The 23,466-nt window shown below is 39.1% G+C and overlaps 1 protein-coding gene across 1 annotated transcript in view; it reads left to right on the forward strand.

Moving 5' to 3' along the window:
• The window catches only part of SLC4A10 (solute carrier family 4 member 10), a 219,760-nt gene that overhangs the window by 70,623 nt on the left and 125,671 nt on the right, over positions 1-23,466 (forward strand). The window contains exon 3 of the mRNA XM_070731642.1: positions 17,840-17,921. Within this exon, the coding sequence (XP_070587743.1) occupies positions 17,840-17,921 (82 nt within the window). The remainder of the gene's footprint in view (positions 1-17,839; positions 17,922-23,466) is intronic.

Consider the following 23,466-nt stretch of genomic DNA (forward strand, 5'->3'; position numbering starts at 1 on the left):
TGTCTATCTGTCTATCTGTCTATCTGTCTATCTGTCTATCTGTCTATCTGTCTATCTGTCTATCTTTATCTATCTATCTATCTATCTATCTATCTATCTATCTATCTATCTATCTATCTATCTATCTATCAGCAATTTTTGGTAAAATACTGGCCCTCTTTGTCACTTTGGGAAAGATCATTTGACTTTTATCATATCACTAAATGTGATTTGATTAGTTATGAGATACAGTGGCTGTACTCTATTTGTTGCACCGGCTAGAAATATCTAGATAATCTCAAAACATCGTTGTACTTCTCAATTATTTGCCTACAACGTCATCACTTACCAAGTAAAACCCAGTAAAAATACTCTCCTTCTGGGAGACTTAGCCAGTTTATTTGCAGCTGAGCTACTGTATAGACGAGACTACAGGGAAGCTGCTTCTGCTGGTTTGCTTCAGATCTTTGGCTCCATTTTTGCAACGACAGGAATTCTTACATCACCCCTCAGTAGCCCAGAAAATGAGTAGGAGTGACATTTACAAGTTTTTCCCCAAAGTGCCAGACTACAGTACTGCTTTTTCACTACGGCACAGATTTATTTATTTATTTTTACTGTGGCTGGATCTGTAGCAGCTTCCGTCAAGGCAGTGATTTGTTTATTCTTTGTTCTCAGCTTCTCTCTCAGAGAAGAAGCGGCTGAGGGGGTCACCTTCAAAACGATTTCCAAGGTTTAGGAAAGTGAAAGTGGTGGCCACGTGAAGCTGTCCCTCATTGGTTGTATGGCATTAGGATGCTTTCTCAGTCACAATTTGATTGGCTGGCCTTACACACGTCTAAACCAGTGAGAGAGGAAAGGACAAAGTATCATGGAAACAGCAGCAGACAGAAAGAACCAGACTTCAGTTCGTGACAACTACAGCAGTTCTCCCGTTTCTTCCTTTCCTAAAAATGTGCATAGGGAAATGCTCAGGGATGGGTAGATTGGAAAAATCTAGAGTCATGCTCTGTGTTTGTGAACCTTGGTTTGCTGCTCACCGGCTTCCACATCTGGGGTGAGAAAGCAGAATTTTATATTGGACAGTATAAGCAGAGTATGTGCTGCACAATTACAACAGCAAACTAGAGTTTGCTGATAATGTTAAGGGAAGAATTGGAGCAGGTAAAGGAAAATGTTGAAGGAATTTACAGGTAGTCCTTGATTTATGGCAACAATAGAGCTGAAAATTTCTGTTGTTAATTGAGATATTTGTTAAGTGAATTTTATTGCCGCATTTTACAAAATTTCTTGCCACAGTTGTGAAGTGAATCACTGCAGTTGATATGTTAGTAGCCCAGTTGTTACGTGAAACTGCTTTCCCCATGGACTGTGCTTGTCAGAAGGTCACAAAGGATGATCACGTGACTTTGGGACACGGCAAGGCTCATAAATATGAAGCAGTTGCCAAGGTTCTGAGTTCTGATCACAGGATTACGGGAATGCTGCAAAGGTCATAACTTTGAAAAATGGTCTTCAAAAGTCACATTTTTCAGTGCCGTGGTAATTTTGAACGGTCACTAAATGAACAGGGTGGCGCAGTGGTTAGAGTGCAGCACTGCAGGCTACTTCAGCTAACTGCTAGCTGTACTTCAGTTCAAATCTCACCAACGGCTCAAGGTTGACTCAGCCTTCCATCCTTCTGAGATGGGTAAAATAAGGACCCAGATTGTTGGGGGCAATATGCTGATTCTGTAAACCACTTAGAGAGGGCTGTAAAAGCACAATGAAGTGGTATATACGTCTAAATGCTAAGTCTAAATGCTAAAAAGAACTGTCAAGGACTGCCTGTATTCCTTGTATTTCATCAAAACGCAGCTTAAATGTCTTATTTTTCAAATATATTTCCACAATCCTTTGTGAAAGCTGAAACTATGCTTATGGAGACTAAAAAAATGCAGTCTATATTTCTGAGGGTGAGTTTGGGAACACTCTGTTGGGTATCAGTAAAGGAAAATATTTGTACTTCATGGTTGAAATGACGGATACTTGGTGTTCTCTGAGATTGGGTTTCTTGTCAACATTTCATTACCCGGACTAGGTAACATGATCAGGGTAATGATGGGTAATGAAACATCTCGGGGTGAAATGGTCCTGGTTCGTTCGTGCCTCTCAGTCATTGGAGAGCCGGTCGTGAAGGCAGCGTGAGGCTTCGCCCACCCACCCAGATGCCACCATATGGATTTTTACCTTCTGCACATGTGCAAGGGGCATCTGGGTGGGTGGGCGGAGCCTCACACTGCCTTTGTGACTGGCTCGCCAATGACTGACAGGTACGAGCAAACCAGGAGTATTTTAACCCTGAAACATCTGCAAGAAAACAAGCAAGCTCAAAGGCTGTTCTGCGCATTGAAACCCGTTCCCCCCCCTCCTTTTGAAGTCTGCTTTGAGAATGTAGGCTCATTTGTTGACTAAAACTGTTATTTTGTCCAAAAGACTTAACTCCCTTGACTTACATGATCAGCACCATTCCAGCTGGATAAGCTCTTTGGAAAAGAAACTAAGGGAGGGCATGGCTCGTCACCATTCTTGTGTTCATAGAATTATGTAAAGCAAGAGTCTCTAACCTTGGAAACTTTAAGACCTGTCAATTTCAACTCCAGAATTCCTCAGTTGGCTGAGGAACTCTGGGAATTGAAGTCTACAAGTCTTAAAGTTGCCAAGGTTGGAGACCCCTGATTTAAATGTCAAAGAAGTAATAAAGCAGTTTATTTGAAACACCTATAAACCAAAGAATTTTAACAGAATAGTTCAATGCAGAATCTTAGGGTACTTCATTGAAATCTCTACTCTGGCTTCTTACCTTTGCAATTACTTCCTTTGAGGTTATCACAATAGATGTTTATTATTCCAATTAAACGCTCTATCTTCGTGCAAGAAAGATGTTCAGAATGGCTAAATGCTTGGCTTTTGGCTGTTGGCTGTTGAATCGGTGGCATGGATTTCATCATGCTCCTTTTAAAAGGATTCCCTTCATCTACAAATTACACTTCTACTAATAGCATTGTGGGTAAATAAATCAGACAAATTTTACGTCATTTCTTTTATTTCGCTCAAATACAAATGTCTTCGTAGAGGGGCTGCATACAAATCTAATAAATTATTATTATTATTATTATTATTATTATTATTATTATTATTATTATTATTATTATTACTACTATTACTTATAAGCTTGGTAAAGTTAGCTTCTGGAGCCACCTTACTACAAGTATGAAACAAAAGGCATCTCAGGTGAAATAAAGGTCGATAACATAGATTCCAATCCAATTCAGCTTCTTCATTTTAAAATTTATTTAATGCAATTTCTCTTTGAAATTGTGCTTGTCATGTTTTCTTGGTCTTCTCTGGTCTTGGACCAAAATAAACTATTTTTCTCTTTCTATATGAACACAATTTTCCTTGGGCAGGATATGCATATGTGTGTGTTTCTGTGATAACCTGAACTAATAACGTGAATAATATATAAATATTGGGTTAGTTTTAAAAAGGTTTTTATGCATATACTCAGTAGTTATCATCAGGAGTGGGGTATTAGTAACAGTGGTACTTCAGACATGATGGGCCCTGGATTAAGAAACCTGATGTATTGCTCGAAGAATACCTAGTCTTTTCAGTTCTTAGTAGATGCTGTCAGTTAGTGGTAGAGGTTCGTCAATGGGATTATTCCTTTATGAACAGAGTCATAATAAAACAAGATTGTTGACCATTAATTAGATTAATATAAATACATGAAATTCCAAGACTGCTGTTGTTATTGCCAATCTGTTCTCCTGAATTCATTGGAATTTGCTTCCAGGGTACAGTTGTAGGTTCAAAGTATGAAAGAAATGTGCCATCTTCTTTTATGAATTCAGTTTCATTACAGGTAGTCCCCAACAGTTTAGTGTTCAGACTGTTCAGAGTTATGATGGATCTCTCCAAGGCAATTTATGACCGGGTTTTGAAGTTCTGATGATCACCTGCATCCTCCTTGCAATTACGTGATCTCAGTTTGGGCACTTGATAACTGGTCTACATTTGTGGTTATTTGCTGTGTCCCACTGTCACATGACCATAATTTATGAAGGTTTTTTTGTGGGGTCAGAAAACCGCATTTACTTCTGATTTTCAGCAAAATATACACACTGGTTAGATTGGGTTCACTGAATTACCTTGGGGTTCACTTAATGACCATTGGAAAGTTGAGCATGGACATTGGGTGACTTGTTTAACAATCAGCTCAACTTACAACTAATTCTTGGCTCAATTACAGTTGTATGTCAAGGACTACCTATAGTTCCTATTGCCAGATCTATACTTGTTTTGATGCTCTTTTGCATAGTCACCTTGTGTGAAGCTTCTATTCTGTTGCTGTTTCATAAAGCTCCTTCCTTCTAAATTTATGGTTATTTTTCTCCTTTGGTGGTAGAATCAGCTTTGTATAGAATCCTTGAATAGAATTTTTTCCTCATATCACTACTTTTTCATATGTAGTTGCTTAAGATTTTCAATCAATAATCTTATGTGGATCTAAATGCTGGGCAAACCAGAATTGCTACCCCCTGGAGGTGTCTCTGGGTTTGTTCCACTTCCCCATCCTGGATACAGCTATATATATATAAATAAAGTATTCTCATTCATATCAACAGACTATTTTTAAAAATTAAAAATAGAGAAGAGTCAATAAAGAAACATTAGACTCAGGATCACCTTGTTGATGAAGCTTGACTGGGATGCACTTTCTTATCATTGAAATATAGGGAATACATTTATAACCAACCTTTTAATGGGCATGTTTGCACTGTTAACTTATTTCTTATCAACTTCATATTTAAGATGAAAAGTGACATTTGCTTTGTGACTTGGCTTGGTTAAAGACACGATTTGCCCTTTTGTGATCTCATAGGTTGGTGAGAGACTCCGTTCAAAAAATAATAATGGATAATTTCTTTGTGAAAATTTTCTAACCTTATCGCCAACGTCTTGTGAGAAAAATGCTGAACTTCTCAGACCTTGCCATCTTTTTATGGTTCTTGTGTAAAATCTAATGCTAGAACAGCAGGATCTCATGAGTCTTGTTTATCTTGCAAGATTTCAGACCTTTCAAATTTATTTATGGCCATTCTTCCTTCAAAGGATTTGGAGTGAAGGGTGCTATTACTTTCTGTACGTTAGAAATTGTGTGGGGCATATATATGGCATGTATAGATTCCAAGAATGCTTAGTGTGTAGTTATGTAACATTGTTAGTAATGCAATTGGGGCAGCATCCCCAAATGTATTGAAATGCAGCAGAAATGTTGTACGTGCAGGACTTATGCATATTTCTATATGTCGAAGATATTTCACCAGAAGAGCCCTTCACTCCTCCACTCGAAACAGAATATCCTACGAAAATAGACTAACAATCCTAGGCCTAGAAAGCCTAGAACTACGATGCCTAAAACACGATCTGAGCATTGCCCACAAGATCATATGCTGCAATGTCTTACCAGTCAATGACTACTTCAGCTTCAACCGCAATAACACAAGAGCACGCAACAGATTCAAACTTAATACAAACCGTGCCAAACTTGACTGTAAAAAAGATGATTTCAACAATCGAGTTATCGAAGCTTGGAACTCACTACCGGACTCAATTGTGTCAACCCCTAACCCCCAACACTTCTCCCTTAGACTCTCCACGATTGACCTCTCCAGGTTCCTAAGAGGCCAGTAAGGGACGTACATAAGTGCACTGGTGTGCCTTTCGTCCCCTGTCCAATTGTCTTTCCTTTCTTTCACCTATCTTATATATTCTCTTCCTTTCATATATCCTCTCCTCTAAGTTCACCTTCACCCTCTTTTATATTATCACATGTCTATTTTCTTCCTATGTATTTATGTATTGGACAAATGAATAAATGAAATAAATGAAATGAAAATGACTTTTCTTTTGGCCAAAGCAACTTTATTTCACTTCCCAAAAGAATGAGGTTTGTGCAAGTAGCTCTAGCTTTACTATAATTGCACACAACTTTGAACTCATAGCAGGGACATAAGGAGAAGAGGATAGATAAGTCGCTCCCCAAAAAAGAACTGTTAGAATAGGTCTTCAGTTCTGGTGTAGAATGCAAAAAGGACGTACTATTTCTGAACAAGCATAAGCTGCACTCTGACCAAGTAGTCAGAGCATTTGAATTTGAAACCAAGATAGCCCAGAGTGTATGACTCATAGCAGATTATTTTTAAACCTTAGCTTGTTTTACAGACAGTGCGTTATTTTCTTTCAGCATATGGAAGAATCAGAAGAAATCTCAGCGGGCCTTATTCCGAGTAATCAGGGCAGGAATTTCATGTCTGTTTCTTTAATCACTGTAACGTTAGCTATGATCAACCCAATATTCCTACAACATAATCCTATATGAAAGGCTTTCAGAAGGAATAAATAGGTCATCACATCTTCCTCCAGTTTCTTTTTCCGCACAGTGCCATTTTCTTCAAGATTTCACCATTCCGGTAGTTTTGAGTCATATACGCATGAGAGACCTAACATGCCGCATTCACAAAACACGGGATTCTGAACCCAGTCACTTACCCTTTCTCCAAAAAAAGTTTGTCTGTCAATTCCACTATATTGAGTTGGAATTCATATTCTGCATCTTACTACTGTGTTGAAATTCATGATATGCTTACTTTTTTTTCCGGTGGCAAACTGCAAATTAGTTTGTCTGTAATAAAAATCTTTGGAAAGGGTGCGAATCCTCCGCCTCCAGCTCCTAGTCAGCTGCTGAAAGAAAAGGCTGGAAATATTGAGAGGCCTGTTATCCTTAGCACCTGTTTTTTTTCCCCAGCTGCTTTTTTCAGGCAGTGGAAGATGTTACTATATCATTATTTAAAGCTAATGATACAGCTAATGATACAGCTATGGGAGAATGGCCAGTAGAAAATTGCCATTATTGATTAGGGTCCCAAAACAAACAAAGCTTGTCATTTACATGGGAAACAACAATAGTTGTTTAGAAGTAGGGCCTTAAGTGAAAAAGAGGCACTTAGAAGCTGATTATCAAGTTTGTGCAAAGCAGTAAATGAAAATCTGGATAAGGAGAGACTTATAATGTGTGTGGGAGTTCTGTCATAACAGACAGGAAATGAATATATGGAGGTGATTTATATTTGTGGAAATCTGTACGAGATGTGCTATCATAAAGAAATGGCCCAGCTAAGTAATTCCCAATGCCAACAGGCACTAGGAATTGGTCCCTGACGTGATTGATCAGCAGGCTGTTAACATAAATGTCCCACGATGCCTTTTTTGAATCTGTGCCACAAAGGGAAATGGTAATTCCCACTGGGTCTGGCATTTGAGTGTTGAACTTTTTACATTTTGAAAGTTTTAGTTGAATAACCTGGCATTCTACCAATATCATCACTCCAAGGTCTTTGGCCTGTTGCAATTGTAGTAAATGTGGTACCTATATATTTGTACTTTGGAAAGCCATCCTCTCCCTCAGACGTGATCCTGAAATGAAGGAGATTAACTGAGGCAAATCCTGGTTAGCATAAGGGGACTACAGTCCTGTTCATGCTGATTGTATAGATTTTAATAGAATAGAATAGAATTTTATTGGCCAAGTGTGATTGGACACACAGGGAATTTGTCTTGGTGCATATGCTCTCAGCGTACATAAAATAAAATATACATTTGTCAAGAATCATGTGGTACAACACTTAATGATTGTCATAGGGGTCAAATAAGCAATGAAGAAGCAATATTAATAAAAATCTTAGGATATAAGCAACAAGTTACAGTCATACAGTCAACATGGGAGGAAATGGGTGAAAGGAATGATGAGAAAAACTAGTAGAATAGAAGTGCAGATTTAGTAGAAAGTCTGACAGTGCTCAGGGATTATTTGTTTAGTAGAGTGATGGCATTCGGAAAAACACTGTTCTTGTGTCTAGTTGTCTTGGTGTGCAGTGCTCTGTAGCAACGTTTTGAGGGTAGGAATTAAGGTAGTAATTGTTATGTATTGAATATATATAGTTGTGTTAAGCCCTGCTAAAGTGAAACTAAACTTTAGATCACAGATCACCAACCTGTGGTCCGTGTAGCACTGGTAGTCCATGAGAAAATTTTTGTGGTCCATGGAGAAATCTTGGCCCTTGAACGAGATATGGCTGAGAGCAATTAATCCAGTCCAGGAAAAAGAAAGGAAAGGAAAGGGAAGGGAGGGAAGGGACTACAGCTACAGCTCTGGAATGTGGGACTGACTTTCCCAACAACATTGGCAAGCCACCGTCAAATAAGCTTCAATTATTTTTTAAATAATTACACTACCTTTAATAATTTTGTTACAATTAAACAAGCTTTAAAGGTTTTGTTATGATTAAATAAGCATTTATGATTTTGTTATAATTAAATAAGCATTTATAATTTTGTGATATTAAATAGGTGCATTTCATATTAATAAAATGGAAGTTCTCCGATTTTACAAATGTATTTATCTTTAAAAAATCATATTAGTGGTCTTCAGGACTTAAAATTATAAATTTGGTGGTCCGTGGGATTTAAAAGTATGACCTTGGTGATCCAAAAAGGTTGGAGACCCCTGCTTAGATGACCCTAACTGTTAACTCCAACTGTTTTGGAGGGAAACATTTATGTTAGATACACGTAGGCTTCAGTCAGGTCCTCCATTCTGGCAGGAGAATACTGTGTGCTCATTGGCTAAGACGTCTGACAGCTCCCTATTAAAGGGCTAGCTGTCAGACAGAGCCTTTGCTGGATTGTAAATAGTTGCCAAATAAAGAGCTGTTGTTTTGAAGCCACTTCTGTCTGCCTCTCCCATTTACCCTACTTAGCAATTCATATTTGGGCGGGCCTTTTCAAGTACTGTATTATGATTGGTTAATTCCCTGTGGGCCCAGGGAAGGATTGGATTGCTCTTATTGGCTGCTACTGGTGTGCTGCACACGCAGCATGGAGGATCTTGCATGCGTATGCGCACTGTGCACATGTGCGCATCCCCAGAATGATTTTGCTTCTATGCATGTGCAGGAAATAAAAACATGTCAAAATCTCACAAGGGGATGTGCGCAAGCACAAGATTCCAGCGGAAGCCCAAAATTGCCAAAATCTCACGTGTGCAAGCGTCCTCTCGTGAGATTTTGCTTCTGAAAGCAAAAAAGACTGGAAATTAAAGGAAAAATATGGCAGTGCCCAAGGGACTGGCACCAATTTGTGCAATCTGGTGGACGCTACAGGTGCGCAGTCACCTACCTCACCGGTAGCAACCCACCACTGGCCCAGGTTATAAATTACAGGCATTGCCTATTGTTACACAGTTCCAGTTTGAGTCAATAAATGTTGTTGTATTTATTATGGTGTGTTTCTGTAATGGATAAGGATTCAAGGCACCACGAAGTAGTTGAATAAATCTTGGGGACATGGTAATTAGCAGATAGATATAATCATGATGAGACAGTAATTGGAGGCATTTGCAGCTTTATAGCTTAGAAAGAATTTAAATTCAGAATCTGGTAGTATATACTATTGGAGGTTAAAAGCATTGCCAGTAAAGAAACCTCATTAATTTAATCTAAAATCATTTAATGTTTTTCCCCTTCAGTCCAGCCAATTGGAGGATCATAGGTTCTTGGTGTAGGAACTAGAAACCTATAGTTTTCATAGAAACATAGAAACATAGAAGTCTGACGGCAGAAAAAGACCTCCTGGTCCATCTAGTCTGCCCTTATACTATTTTCTGTATTTTATCTTAGGATGGATATATGTTTATCCCAGGCATGTTTAAATTCAGTTACTGTGGATTTATCTACCACGTCTGCTGGAAGTTTGTTCCAAGGATCTACTACTCTTTCAGTGAAATAATATTTTCTCATGTTGCTTTTGATCTTTCCCCCAACTAACTTCAGATTGTGTCCCCTTGTTCTTGTGTTCACTTTTCTATTAAAAACACTTCCCTCCTGGACCTTATTTAACCCTTTAATATATTTAAATGTTTCGATCATGTCCCCCCTTTTCCTTCTGTCCTCCAGACTATACAGATTGAGTTCATTAAGTCTTTCCTGATACGTTTTATACTTAAGACCTTCCACCATTCTTGTAGCCGGTCTTTGGACCCGTTCAATTTTGTCAATATCTTTTTGTAGGTGAGGTCTCCAGAACTGAACACAGTATTCCAAATGTGGTCTCACCAGCGTTCTATATAGCGGGATCATAATCTCCCTCTTCCTGCTTGTTATACCTCTAGCTATGCAGCCAAGCATCCTACTTGCTTTCCCTACCGCCTGACTGCACTGTTCACCCATTTTGAGACTGTCAGAAATCACTACCCCTAAATCCTTTTCTTCTGAAGTATTTGCTAACACAGAACTACCTACCTATTTTTATTGACAGATAATTTATTTCATCCTCAAAAGTCTTATGAGCTTTCAGAGATGCTAACTATGAGCTGCAATCTTATATGCAGCGTTTCCTGTGCTGGTCCCATTTGTTTCTGCAGCCTGTTCTGTTTTTGAAGTGTGAGGAAACTCCCATCAATTTCATGTATTTCCAATACCTTTGGAAATACAGTACAACAATCTAATGGGCTTTGTAAGTAAAATGTATGATTAAAAACATTGGATCAATTGATTTGCAATGGGTATTACAAGGAGGGTGTTTCAAGGATTTTGTGAGTTATGTTTTGAATGCAATATACTTTGCTTTGCATATATATATACAGTATATATAATAAAAATATGTACAATATCATTACAACATTATGATCCAGATGCATTTCTTTTATTCCAAATGAAGAAAAACAGAGTTTTCCTATTAAGAGAATAGTGTGAATATAAGCTATATTGCTGTAATGACATTGATCAGTTTTGGTAATGATATTATATTATTATCTGTAATATCCCAAATGTTTATCCACATATAAAATAGTATGTGGTATAAGTTGATTAAAATTTGGATTTTAGAAAGTTACAAATGCACTAAAGGTCCACATACATTTGAAACAAGACTTTGGAATTACAGATATAATATCAATAGTGCTTAGACTTTATATACTGCTTCAAAGGGCTTTAGAGTCCTCTCCAAGCAGTTTACAGAGTCAGTATATTGTCCCCCAACAATTTGGGTCCTCATTTTGCCCATTTTAGAAGGATGGAAGAATGAGTCATCTTTGAGCCTGGAGAGATTTGAACTGCCAAATTGCAGGCAGTCGGCACTCAGGAGAAGTAGCCTGCAGTACTGTGTTCTGCGCCACTGCAGTATATATTCAAAATACATGTTTTGAATAAAAACTATATTAAAAATTGGACACTTGAGGGAAGAAGAGGAACTAAAGAATGCAATTAAATAATAACATTCAAACCTGACTTACAATTACAGAATGTAGTAAAATATTTTAAGATTGGATACAGTGATCCCTCGAGTTTCGCGATCTCGAGTTTCGCGAAACGCCATATCGCGAGTTTTCAACCCGGAAGTAAACTCCACCATCTGCGCATGCGTGATGGTGGAGTTTCCCCGCCGGGCAGAGGCTTCCCTGGGTCTTCCCCCTCTTGCCCTGGTAAGACAGCATCGGCGCGAGCAACGGCGTGGGCGGGCGGGCGGCACGCGCGCGGGAAACCCCACCTCCGCCTCCCAGCTGGGAAGCGGAGCCAGCAACAGCGTGGGCGGGCGGGCGGTGCGCGCGAGCCTGGGGACACCCTAACTCTGCTTCCCAGCGCGCGCGCGTTGCTGGGGAAAGCGCGCGCGCTTGGGGACTCCCTAGGTCCGCTCCCCAGCTGGGGAGGGAGTCCCCACCGCGCGCGCGTTGCTGGGGAAAGCGCGCGCGCTTGGGGACTCCCTAGGTCCGCTCCCCAGCTGGGGAGGGAGTCCCCACCCCGCGCGCGTTGCTGGGGAATGCGCGCGCGCTTGGGGACTCCCTAGGTCCGCTCCCCAGCTGGGGAGGGAGTCCCCACCCCGCGCGCATTGCTGGGGAATGCGCGCGCGCTTGGGGACTCCCTAGGTCCGCTCCCCAGCTGGGGAGGGAGTCCCCACCGTGCGCGCGTTGCTGGGGAATGCGCGCGCGCTTGGGGACTCCCTAGGTCCGCTCCCCAGCTGGGGAGGGAGTCCCCACCGCGCGCGCGTTGCTGGGGAATGCGCGCGCGCTTGGGGACTCCCTAGGTCCGCTCCCCAGCTGGGGAGCGGACCTAGGGAGTCCCCAAGGCGCGCGCGCTTTCCCCAGCAACGCGCCACCCCAGGCGCGAGCAACGGGGTGGGCGGGCGAAGGGCGGCCGGCAGTGGAAGCAAAAACACCATCTGCGCACGCGCAGATGGTGTTTTTACTTCCGCACCGCTACTTCGCGAAAAATCGATCTTCGCGAGGGGTCCTGGAACGGAACCCTCGCGATGATCGAGGGATCACTGTATATTGAAATATATTTTTGAACAACGGACCCAGAAATTAATTTCAGTAGCATCTGCATCTATAGATTGTATCTAAAAGATGGTATGGAAGAGTAACAAGTAAAAAGGAAAGGAATATAAAGTTGGCTTAGTTGATAAAGGATACAAATTATAGATATATTGTTACCTTTGGTAACCCTTAATAGAGTTCATTGAATTTATTGAGTAATACGTCTTTATGAATTTGTTTAAAGATAAGAGACTGGATATGGGAAAAAGAGATCATTTGTAATATTTTAAGAGTCTATGTTACTAAAATTGTTCAGACATGATGCAGGCCGGAAGGCACTTCTTTATATATTGCCTTTTCTTTACCATATTCTTATTTTTTCTTTCCTATTTTTCTATTTGTTTCTTTTTCCCTCTTTCTTTTCTGCACATTCTATTTTTCTCTGTATTTTTTAAAGGTTTTTTTCACTTGTATTATTTTTCCTTGTTGTAGTTATATTATTTAATAAACTTACTAGTAAAAAAAGATGGTGGAGAGTGCTAAAGTGTCCTGATGTATATGACCAAGTATGTATTGGTGGTATACAAAGATATAATAATATTTATATACATGATAATACTAAAAAAAAAAAATTAAGACAGGGGACTGAAGGCACGCTGGTGCACTTATGCACACCCCTTACTGACCTCTTAGGAATCGGGAGAGGTCAACAGTGGAAAAATGTGGAATATAATGCAGGCGATCCTCTCTTTTAATAGTTACTCCTTCAGCAACTGCTTAAAGTTACGATGGCATTGAAGAGGTTTGCAGCCCTTGCACGATCCTGGCAGTCATGGGATTGTGATTTGAGTGCTTGGCAACCAGCTCACAATTGTATCAGTGGCATCATTCCCACAGTTGCCATTTGTGATCTTCACTGCCAGCGTCTGACAAAACAAGAGTGAATGGGATTGCTGGCAGCAGGTTGCAAATGGCGATCAGATGTTGTTGCACCTAATGAACCCCGTGGGATTTTGCTTAACAAGGGCAATTGGAACTGCCAGAACTGCCATTGTAAGCCAAAGCGGCTATGTGACATTGTGCTTTAGAACCGTGTCACTCAATGACAAGAGAGTTTCTGGCTCCAATTACCATCATTAACCAAGGACTACATTTATCACATTCAGAGGGATAATATCATTACGTTTGTAAAAAGGCAGGATAGAGGCAGCATCAGATGGGTGAATAAATCTTAGCCTAATAAATCAGTAGGGCACAATGGCTTTCATCTCATGGACAGCTTGCAGGGGTTTGTTAGTTTCTACAACCAAGACAAGAACTTGATAACCTTTGAAAAGATGTCTTCTTCTGTGCTCTGAGCTATCCATATGTTCTATTAGCATGCTCCTCTTTGGCTTTAATGAAGCTAATTGTTGCGCCGATCAACGTGAATATAGTGCTGAGCATAATAAATGTCTAGAAATACAGATTGTAATGCATACAGATTAATAATGCAGTAAAAGAGCTGTTTGCTCTGGATTTGTCCAAATGCCTAAAATAAACGGCACAGAAAAGATGGGATTTCATTACCGAAAATGCATCTTGGTAGTGAGTGCCTGTTCAGGTTTTCTTATAATAATAATAATTAATAATAATAATTTATTATTATATGTTTCATATAAAGTACTTCACTGGTCATAATGGCATGAACTACAGTACAGTGATATTTAAATCAGCAATTGTATTATAGACCTACATTTCTAAAGGAGGAATGGTTAGATGACACATGCAAACCCACAGGTTTTTTTTAAATGAGACACTGGCCTGGTTTGCATATTATTCTACCCAAAATTTTAAACAGTGGAATGTAGAATAAGCCCTAGAGACACAGTCAGCGCATCATGCAGAATTATTTATTAATTTGCAGGTTTTTTATAGCTCCCTCCCAGTCAGGAAGCTCTGAGCCGATTACAACAGAGTAAAAATTTAAACAATACAAAAATATATGTAATATATAATTATAAGAGGCACAGGTGTGATGGGTGGCATAAAAATTTGCTAAATCAATCAGTAAAATATTAGCTATATACACTAAGCAGATCTCCAAAAATAAAAACCTTACATCTTAGCATTATGGCTTCTTAAAAGAGAAGGATCCAAATTATACTAGTTGTTTTTATGTCTGCATTACCTGAATGAGTTTCATGATTGGTTCAGTGGAAGCTTTTCATTTCTTATCCCAAAGGTGTTTTTTCAAAAGGCAACTGGACTTTATTTGTTTTTCCTTGAAGATGTTTTATTTCTCATCAGAGGTGAAATCCAGCAGGTTCTGACAGGTTCTGGAGAACCGGTAGTGGAAATTTTGAATAGTTTGCAGAACTGGTAAATACCACTTCGGTCTGACCCCAGAGTGAGATGGGAATGGAGATTTTGCAGTATCCTTCCCCTGCCATGCCCACCAAGCCACGCCCACCAAGTCACTCCACAACCACCAAGCCACACCCACAGAATTGGTGGTAAAAGAATGGATTTCACCACTACTTTTCATCCAAGTAGCTTCTTCAGTTTTGACTGAATGGTGGAAATGGATGGATCTATATTCCTTGCAGTCATCTGGTCTTTAGCACTCTGAAGATAGGTCATTAGCTCCCTGGAAATAGTTGAGACCACTTGACTTGAGAGTTTATCTCTTCTTTTGATACTACTGACAGTTAGAACTAACAGCAGCTCACTCCAACCACCTAGCATATATAATGGCAGCTTGTACATAGTGACAAAAGCTCCTGTAGTTGCAAACTGTGATTTGAAGTAGAGGTATGGTGGAGGAGAATAAGGGAAGATTGTATATCAATTGCAACATGCAACCTTTGCATTATCAGTAGATGAACACTTGATTAACTGTTCCAAGGAGATGTATGACTACCATTGACCTACATTTCTTCCTGAGTCCCCTTGTTGTAATGCCTAGTAAGAATAGCAAGTTGCGTGTCATCCTTGTATTTGGCATTTTCCCAGGCTTCCTGCAGAGCATAAGAAATACTAAACATCACAACACTATATTATATTTTTTTACCAAATGAAACTTTGAAAACGCCAGTCAGTGGCAAAGCTCTTCATGTGAAAATACAGGATCAGAGAGATTTTTCAGACTTACTTGTGATGAGAAGATCTGGCAATAATACACGAGAATTATTCAAGATGGAAATCGTGATTCTGTTCCTATGAACTAAAACAGCATGATTAGTCATTATGAATAGTGTTATAGTAATAAAGAGACAGTGTGTGAACAGAAATCTTAACTAACATCTTTATGTCGAATTCAGTTACTGCTGGTATCATGGATGTTGTTTAGCCATTCAGTTGTGTGTGTGACTTTATAGGCAGGTGCTGCCCATGCTATCCTTCAAGATGAGCTTCGTACAGTTGTTGGATGTTCATCGATCAGTTTTGATGTTATCAAGCCACCATGTTCTTTGCTTGCCCCTCCTTCTTGTTCCACTAACCACCATTCCTAGCATCATTGACTTCTCCAATGAATTTGCATGCATGACATGGCCAAAGTAAATCAGGCATGGTCTTGTGATTTAGGCTTCTAATGAAGAGTCTGGTTTTATATGACTCAGCACCTCTTTGGTGGTTGCTCTGGTTATATCAAATATCCATATATTTGAGTTTTCGGAGAAGGGAGGCATACAAATCTAATAAATTGAATTGAATTCATGTGTCATGAACGACCATGTATCCGGGTATATATTATATTCCTGATATTATTATTATTATTATTATTATTATTATTATTATTATTATTATTATTATTATTATTATTATTTAGATTTGTATGCCTCCCCTCTCCGGAGACTCGGAATGGCTATGTGATATCCCTGATACATGACTATCAGGTCATGTATCATGAATAGGATGCACTGATAATAGATTCCTAAGCCTAATTTTAGAATAGAACAGAACAGAACAGAATAGAATTTTATTAGCCAAGTGAGATTGGACACACAAGAAATTTGTCTTTGTACACATGCTCTCAGTGTACATAGAGAAAAGATAAGTTTGTCAAGAGTCATAAGGTATAACACTTAATCCTGGGCCTAGAAAGCCTAGAACTAAGATGCCTTAAATAAGATCTAAGTATTGCCCACATATGCTGCAACGTCCTGCCTATCGGCGACTACTTCAGCATCAACCACAACAACACAAGAGCACACAACAGATTTAAACTTAATATTAACCACTCCAAACTTGACTGTAAAAAATATGACTTCAGTAACCGAGTTGTCGAAGCGTGGAACTCATTACCGGACTCCATAGTGTCATCCCCAAACCCCCAACACTTTATCCTTATATTATCTATGGTTGACCTATCCAGATTAATGATAATCCGGGTACATATAAGCAATCAAATCATATTAGGAACCAGTCAATATAAATTATAAGGATACAAGCCACGAATTTACAGTCATTTGTAGGAGGAGATGGGTGATGGGAATGGTGAGAAGATAAATAGTAATGCAAATTTAAGACATAGTTTGACAGTGTTGAGGGAATTATTTGTTTAATAGAGTGATGGCATTCTGGCATTTGGGGAAACACTCTTCTTGTGTCTAGTTGTTCTTATGTGCAGTGCATTATAGTGTCATTATGAGGGTAGGAGTTGAAGCAGTTTGTGTCCAGGATGTTTTCACAACTCTCTTTTTGACTGGTGCTGTATACAGGTCTTCAATGGAAGGCAGATTGGCAGTAATTGTTTTTTCTGCAGTTCTGATTATCCTCTGAAGTTTGTGTCTATCTTGTTGGGTTGCAGAACCATCTCATTCACTGGCCATGATAATTCATTTAAAAAGTTTGCAGTGGTTTTCACAGTGACAGAGTCATCGACTGAGATGGGCGGTTACAAAAATTGAATATGTAGAATAGCGGCATGCCATTTTAGAGCTTAAATGATTAACTCCAACCACTTAAGATGCAGTTGTAGTTTCCTTGGTGAGATCTGCCCTATATAAATGAAGTAGCCTATCACCTTTTGTCCCATTTGGCGCTCTCAGGCAACATGTCAGTATTGCTTAGTGGCCTAACACATCCTGTTTTGTCATTTTACGTGCTAATTAACCTTATGCTAGGCAGTCAGATCTTCATTAGCATAAGCAGAGAAACCATTATATCAGCAGAGGCCTCTGTGAAGTTAAATGGAAGTGTTAAGGCTATCTATTTAGGATGACCATGTTCAGTTTTCCAGAGTGGAACCAGTCTTTAAAACAGCAGCAGGGAATGGTGAAATCTACTTCTTAGAGGCATTTTTATTTCTTTTGGTGCTGATGGGAAGAAGACACTGCATTATCTTTTCATTAGAGCCGGCAGTGCTTATTCAGATGGTTCTTTGAATTGTTGTGTTAAAATAAATGATTCAGAATTTCAGCATGCTGGGAAATGATATCTACGGCCACTTTTATGTTGCAGAGGAATGATGAAGAGGCGGTGGTGGACCAGGGAGGAACACGCTCCATCCTCAAGACGCATTTTGAAAAGGAGGATTTGGAAGGTGAGCTGCTGATTTCTCATTCAAGCTTTTATTTCTTTCAAACACATGTAAAAGAAGTTACGATACAGCTAATCAAAGGTTTGGAAGTAATCTAAGTTTTGAACTCCTTCCCCTCTCATCCCACAAATCCTGATGACAATTTGGGATTGATTTTTCTTTTTGAAAAAGCAATGAGGTGGAAAATATTGGAAGGAAAATAATGCCCCATCTACCTTACACCTCATAAATAAAATACATGAATGTGCAGAACTAACTAAAATGACTTATGAACTGCAAGACAGAGATACATCAGACTTCTACCCAGCCTGGGATTGATGGTATAATTGATTGAATCATTACGAATACTGTATTCCAAATAAAAATTAATTAAAACTGAAAAGCTCCCTCTCAGCTTTCTTAGGAATATTTCAAAAGAAACAAATCTGAAATATTATATACAAGAGAAACTGCAAACCTATCGATAGATGGGTATTGTGCCTACCGTCCCTGTCCTATTGTCTACTTTTTATCATTACTTATCTAATGTTTTATATGTACAAATTATCACCCTATAATTGTTTGACAAATAAATAAAGAAATAAATAAAGAAATAAATAAAGAAAGAAAGAAAGAAAGAAAGAACATTATAAACTAAAAAGGCTAGAAATAATCTGAACTAAATCTTTAAAGTCGCAACTTAGTGGTCAACAATATAATGGACAAATTAATAGTAAAGATTTTTGGATGGTATCATTACAATTCTATGGAGTTCAAATTTGACTATGTAAGATCCAAAAATAAGAAAAATAAGAATGAAAATGTAAATTATGTTAACCCTAACTTCTCTATGCTATCCCTACTTAGTGATAAATTATTGTATTAACTTCATATATTCATAAAAACCACTTTTTATAGTCACAGCATTAAGGTTTTACTTTTGTGATGTGTACCATCTACAGTTCACATTTTGGAAATGTTCATTTAATGTTTTGTTATGTCCTATGTGTTATGTTGGTTTCCTTTTCCTTTTTTTATAATCAGTAAACATTATTTTTTTTAAAAAAGGAAAATGTGGAAGTGCCTCAGGCAGATTCCTTCTTAATTCACAACAGTTTAAGGCAAGGGTCTACACACTTGGCCACTGTAAGAATTGTGCACTTCAACTCCCAGCATGGCTGGCTGGGGAATTCTGGGAATTGAAGAACACTACACAAGTCTTACAGTGGCCAAGTCTGGAGACCCCTGGTTTAAGGAAGACATACCTAGTTCTCCGAAAAGGACCATTTGTACAGCAATCATTTGAAGTTACAATGGTATTGAACAAGTGGTACTTATGGTCCTTGAATTCTGGCTGTTCCAGCACACCCACCCACCCAACGTAATTGTGATCTGGGGTGCTTGGCAACTGGCTCACCCTTACCATGGTTGCAGCATCCTATAGTCACATTATCATTTTTCAGGTGAAGTCAATGAGAGAGCCGGCAAGGAAGGTCGCGACTTGTTCTTGTCCTGGAGTCTGCACTCCACTCCACTCCACTCCACTCAACAGCAATACCATCTCTAGCTTGTCTACAAGCCGCCCAGAGTCCAATTGGAGTTGGGCGGCATATAAATCTCACAAATGAATGAATGAATGAATATAAATAAATAACCAAATAAATAAATAAATATAGCCATGCCTTCTATTCAACCATGCATGTTTCCCTGCCTGGCAGCAGCTCCTTACCTGTTATAAGTCACGATAGTCATAAATCGAGGCACTCATGTGACCAGACCTGGTTTCATGAGATTTAGACAGCAGTTGCTAAGTGAATGTCACTGGTGTTAAATCATGATTTATTTATTTATTTATTTATTTATTCGACTTCTGTGCCACCCAATCCTGAAGGACTCAGGATGGCTGATCATTACCATTCATTGCTAATTTCATCAATATGTATGAGATTATTTCCTTTAAGTCGTGTAGCCTTCATTTACATTTTATTTCATAGGTGGGAAGTTAGCTGACCCAGAAAGTAAAGCTCTAGTCTTCTCATTTAAGAGTTACATAGGAAGCTAAATTTCCTTTGGTTTCCTTCTAGATCTTGGGTTGAATTGATTGATTTGATGAGCTTAAAAACCTCTTGGCCACTTCTGTCTTTTGTATAGAACATCACTGGTTATTTCTATACCATGCCTTTTGCAGTGACCTTATTCACTGAGACACAAAATGCAGCAACATTGTCTCAGATGACTTGTTTAGATCAAGTCGGAGAGTGTGTCTCAGCCTCAGAATTAGTGATGGATTGCTGCCAGTTTGCACCAGTTCGCCCAAACCGGTGGCAGAAATTTGCCCCCGCTCGTTGAAACGGCAGCGATAGCCATACCCCTGTACCGATCCTTCAATTGCTGCTCCTTGAAACCGGTTGGCAAAGAACCCTCTGCCCATGTGCAAAGGATTCTGTGCATGCGCAAAGGGTCATTTCCCTGACATGACATATTTCCGATGTGATGCGAACCAGTAGTGAAGGTAAGTGGAACCCACTCCTTCTCAGAATGCTGTAAAAAAGACAGCAAAGCAATCCCTGCCTGGAAAGAAAATAAAAATAAACATTTGCTTTATAATAGTATACTGTTAAATGCATGCTCATTATACATTTAGGATAAAGATACACTTTATATTTATCCTAAGTGTAGAATCCTAAATTTATCACAGGTTAACGATATATTATGATCAAGCCCTACATGGCATCGGACCAGACTATATACAGGACCGTCTTCTGCCACAAAACTCCCAGTGATCAACCAGAACCCACAGAGTTGGTCTTCTCCAGGTTCCGTTGGCCAAACAATGCTGATTGGCGGGGCCGCATAGGAGGGCCTTCTCTGTGGTGGCTCCGGCTCTATGGAACCAACTACCCCCAGTGTACAGTACAGTTGTACAGTAGTCATACTGCCTCCCCTCCCCTCCTAGCCTTCCAAAAGGCTGTGAAAACATGGCTCTGCCGGCAGGTCTAGGGGCCATAGAGTAACAACTAGCCCAGCCCAAGAAATATGAATGTATGCTAAATGCTTGTTGTATTTTCGAGGTTTTTAACTGTTTTATATTGTCACTGTTTTAATATGTTGTTTACTATTATTTATATTGTTTTATGCAATTAAATAATTAAATTAAATTAAATTAAATTAAATTAAATTAAATTAAATTAAATTAAATTAAATTAAATTAAATTAAATTAAATTAAATTAAATTAAATTAAATTAAATTAAATTAAATTAAATTAAATTAAATTAAATTAAATTAAATTAAATTAAATTAAATTAAATTAAATTAAATTAAATTAAATTAAATTAAATTAAATTAAATTAAATTAAATTAAATTAAATTAAATTAAATTAAATTAAATTAAATTAAATTAAATTAAATTAAATTAAATCTGTTTATTTCTTCAGATGCGTATGTGAAAGCTTTGTATGTATTACATTGTAATAGAAAACCCTTCATGATTTTACTGAAGTCTGTTTGCATCATGGGACATCACTCCTTTCTGCTTTGGCCTTTTAAAACTAGTTGTGAAATGTTTGCAGGCTGTGGAAACTATTTTTTTGAAAGTGCCTATGGCCTACAGGAGGGAACCGGTTTACCTTTCTTTGAGTTATGCTGTACAGTAGTTGAAGGACTTTACTAGCTTCCACTTTTTGTAACAAAAATGTGCAGTTAATTACCTTTTAATTTCCACACACCTCTTAATGAATATCATCTTGTTTATTATAGAATAGAATAGAATTCTTTATTGGCCAAGTGTGATTGGACACACAAGGAATTTGCCATTGGTGCATATGCTCTCTGTGTACATAAAAAAAAATTGTCAAGAATCATGAAGTACAACTTTTAATGATTGTCATAAGCAATCAAGAAACAATCAATATTAATTTAAATTGTAAGGATACAAGCAACAAGTTACAATCCTGCAGTCATAAGTGGGAGGAAATGGGTGATAGGAACGATGAGAAGACTAATAGTAATAATAATGCAGCCTTAGTGAATAGTTTGACAATGTTGAGGGAATTATTTGTTTAGCAGAGTGATGGTGTTTGGGAAAAAACTGTTCTTTTGTCTAGTTGTCTTGGTGTGCAGTACTCTATAGCGTTGTTTTGAGGGTAGGAGTTGAAACAATTTCTGTCCAGAATGTGAGGGGTCAGTAAATACTGGAATTGATCAGAGATCACAACATCAGATGCATGGTGATTAAGTAGATGGGTAGGTGTAGCAGAAATTATAGTCTTGCTAGATCAGGACAGGTAAGTGTTTTCTTTCTCACAATGGCCAGCCAGATATTCCTGGGTATTCAAGGTATGATGAGGATCTATTCTTTGCCCAATGCTGTTCCCCTTCAGCTATAGTTTGAAAGCAATAACAATAGCAATGGCATTTAAATTTATATACCGCTTCACAGTGCTTTACAGCTCTCTCTAAGCGGTTTACAGAGAATAAGCATATTTTTCCCAACAATTTGGCTCCTCATTCTACCAACCTCGGAAGGATGGAAGGCTGAGTCAACCTTGAGCCTACTGAGAGTCGATCTGTCAAACTGCTGGCAACTGGTGATCAGCAGAAGTAGCTTGCAGTACTGCACTGTAACCACTGCAGCTCTATAGCTCGCTTTTGGAGGTGAGGTTGAATTTTAAATTTGACAGCTCTTATGTAGTGTTGGGCGAACCCAATGAAATTCGGGTTCGGCGGGTTCGTGCGAACTTGGCGGCTGGTTCAGGCAAGTTCGTGGAACCTGAACCCACTGAACCCTTCGGGCCCTGCCCTCCCGTCTTCAAGTTTCTCTGGGGATCACCTCGGCTGCGGCTTTAACGCGCTGAGAAACTTGCCACCATCTTACTTTCCCAATGGAGAAATGCTTCCCCCATACACCACGTGCGCCCATCCTCCTTCCGACGTCAAAGGGGAGGAGGGCGGCAGCAGGCACAGGGGAATCCCCTGCCCCCACTCCCCCAGCCTCCCCACGATGGGATTCCAGGGGTGGGGCTTTGACGTCACGGAGACGTCACTTCCTGGCTTTCAGTGCAGAGGTTGGGGGAGTGGGGGCGGGGAATTCCCCTCTGCCTGCCACCGCCCTCCTCCCCTTTGACGCCGGAAGGAGGATGGGCGCACGTGGTGTGTGTGGGGAGCGTTTCTCCGTTGGGAAATTAAGACGGTGGCAAGTTTCTCGGTGTGTTAAAGCTACCGCCGAGGTGGTCCCCGCTGAGAAACTTGCTACCGTTTCTTTTAAATTGTAAGAGAAAGTAAATTTCAAACCTTTTAGTCATATTCTCTTCATTAATGAGTTTAAATGGCGATCGGTGTTTGGGACGGGGTTGTACTGAGATTAAGGTCCCTTCCAAACAAATATAAAAACCAAACAACAACAACCAATGTTCTTGGCCCATTGTGTAACTTCTTCTATTTCAAATTTCATACAGTTCATTCTAGCAGTCACATGTTCATCATTTATACATAATTCATTTTCATTTCATTTTATCGTATTCTAGTTGTGGTATCTTATCTATATTAAATCTTTCTCTTAATTGTGCATAT

The sequence above is a fragment of the Erythrolamprus reginae genome, chromosome 1 (genome assembly GCF_031021105.1).
Source record: "Erythrolamprus reginae isolate rEryReg1 chromosome 1, rEryReg1.hap1, whole genome shotgun sequence".
Classification (NCBI taxonomy): Eukaryota; Metazoa; Chordata; class Lepidosauria; order Squamata; family Dipsadidae; genus Erythrolamprus; species Erythrolamprus reginae.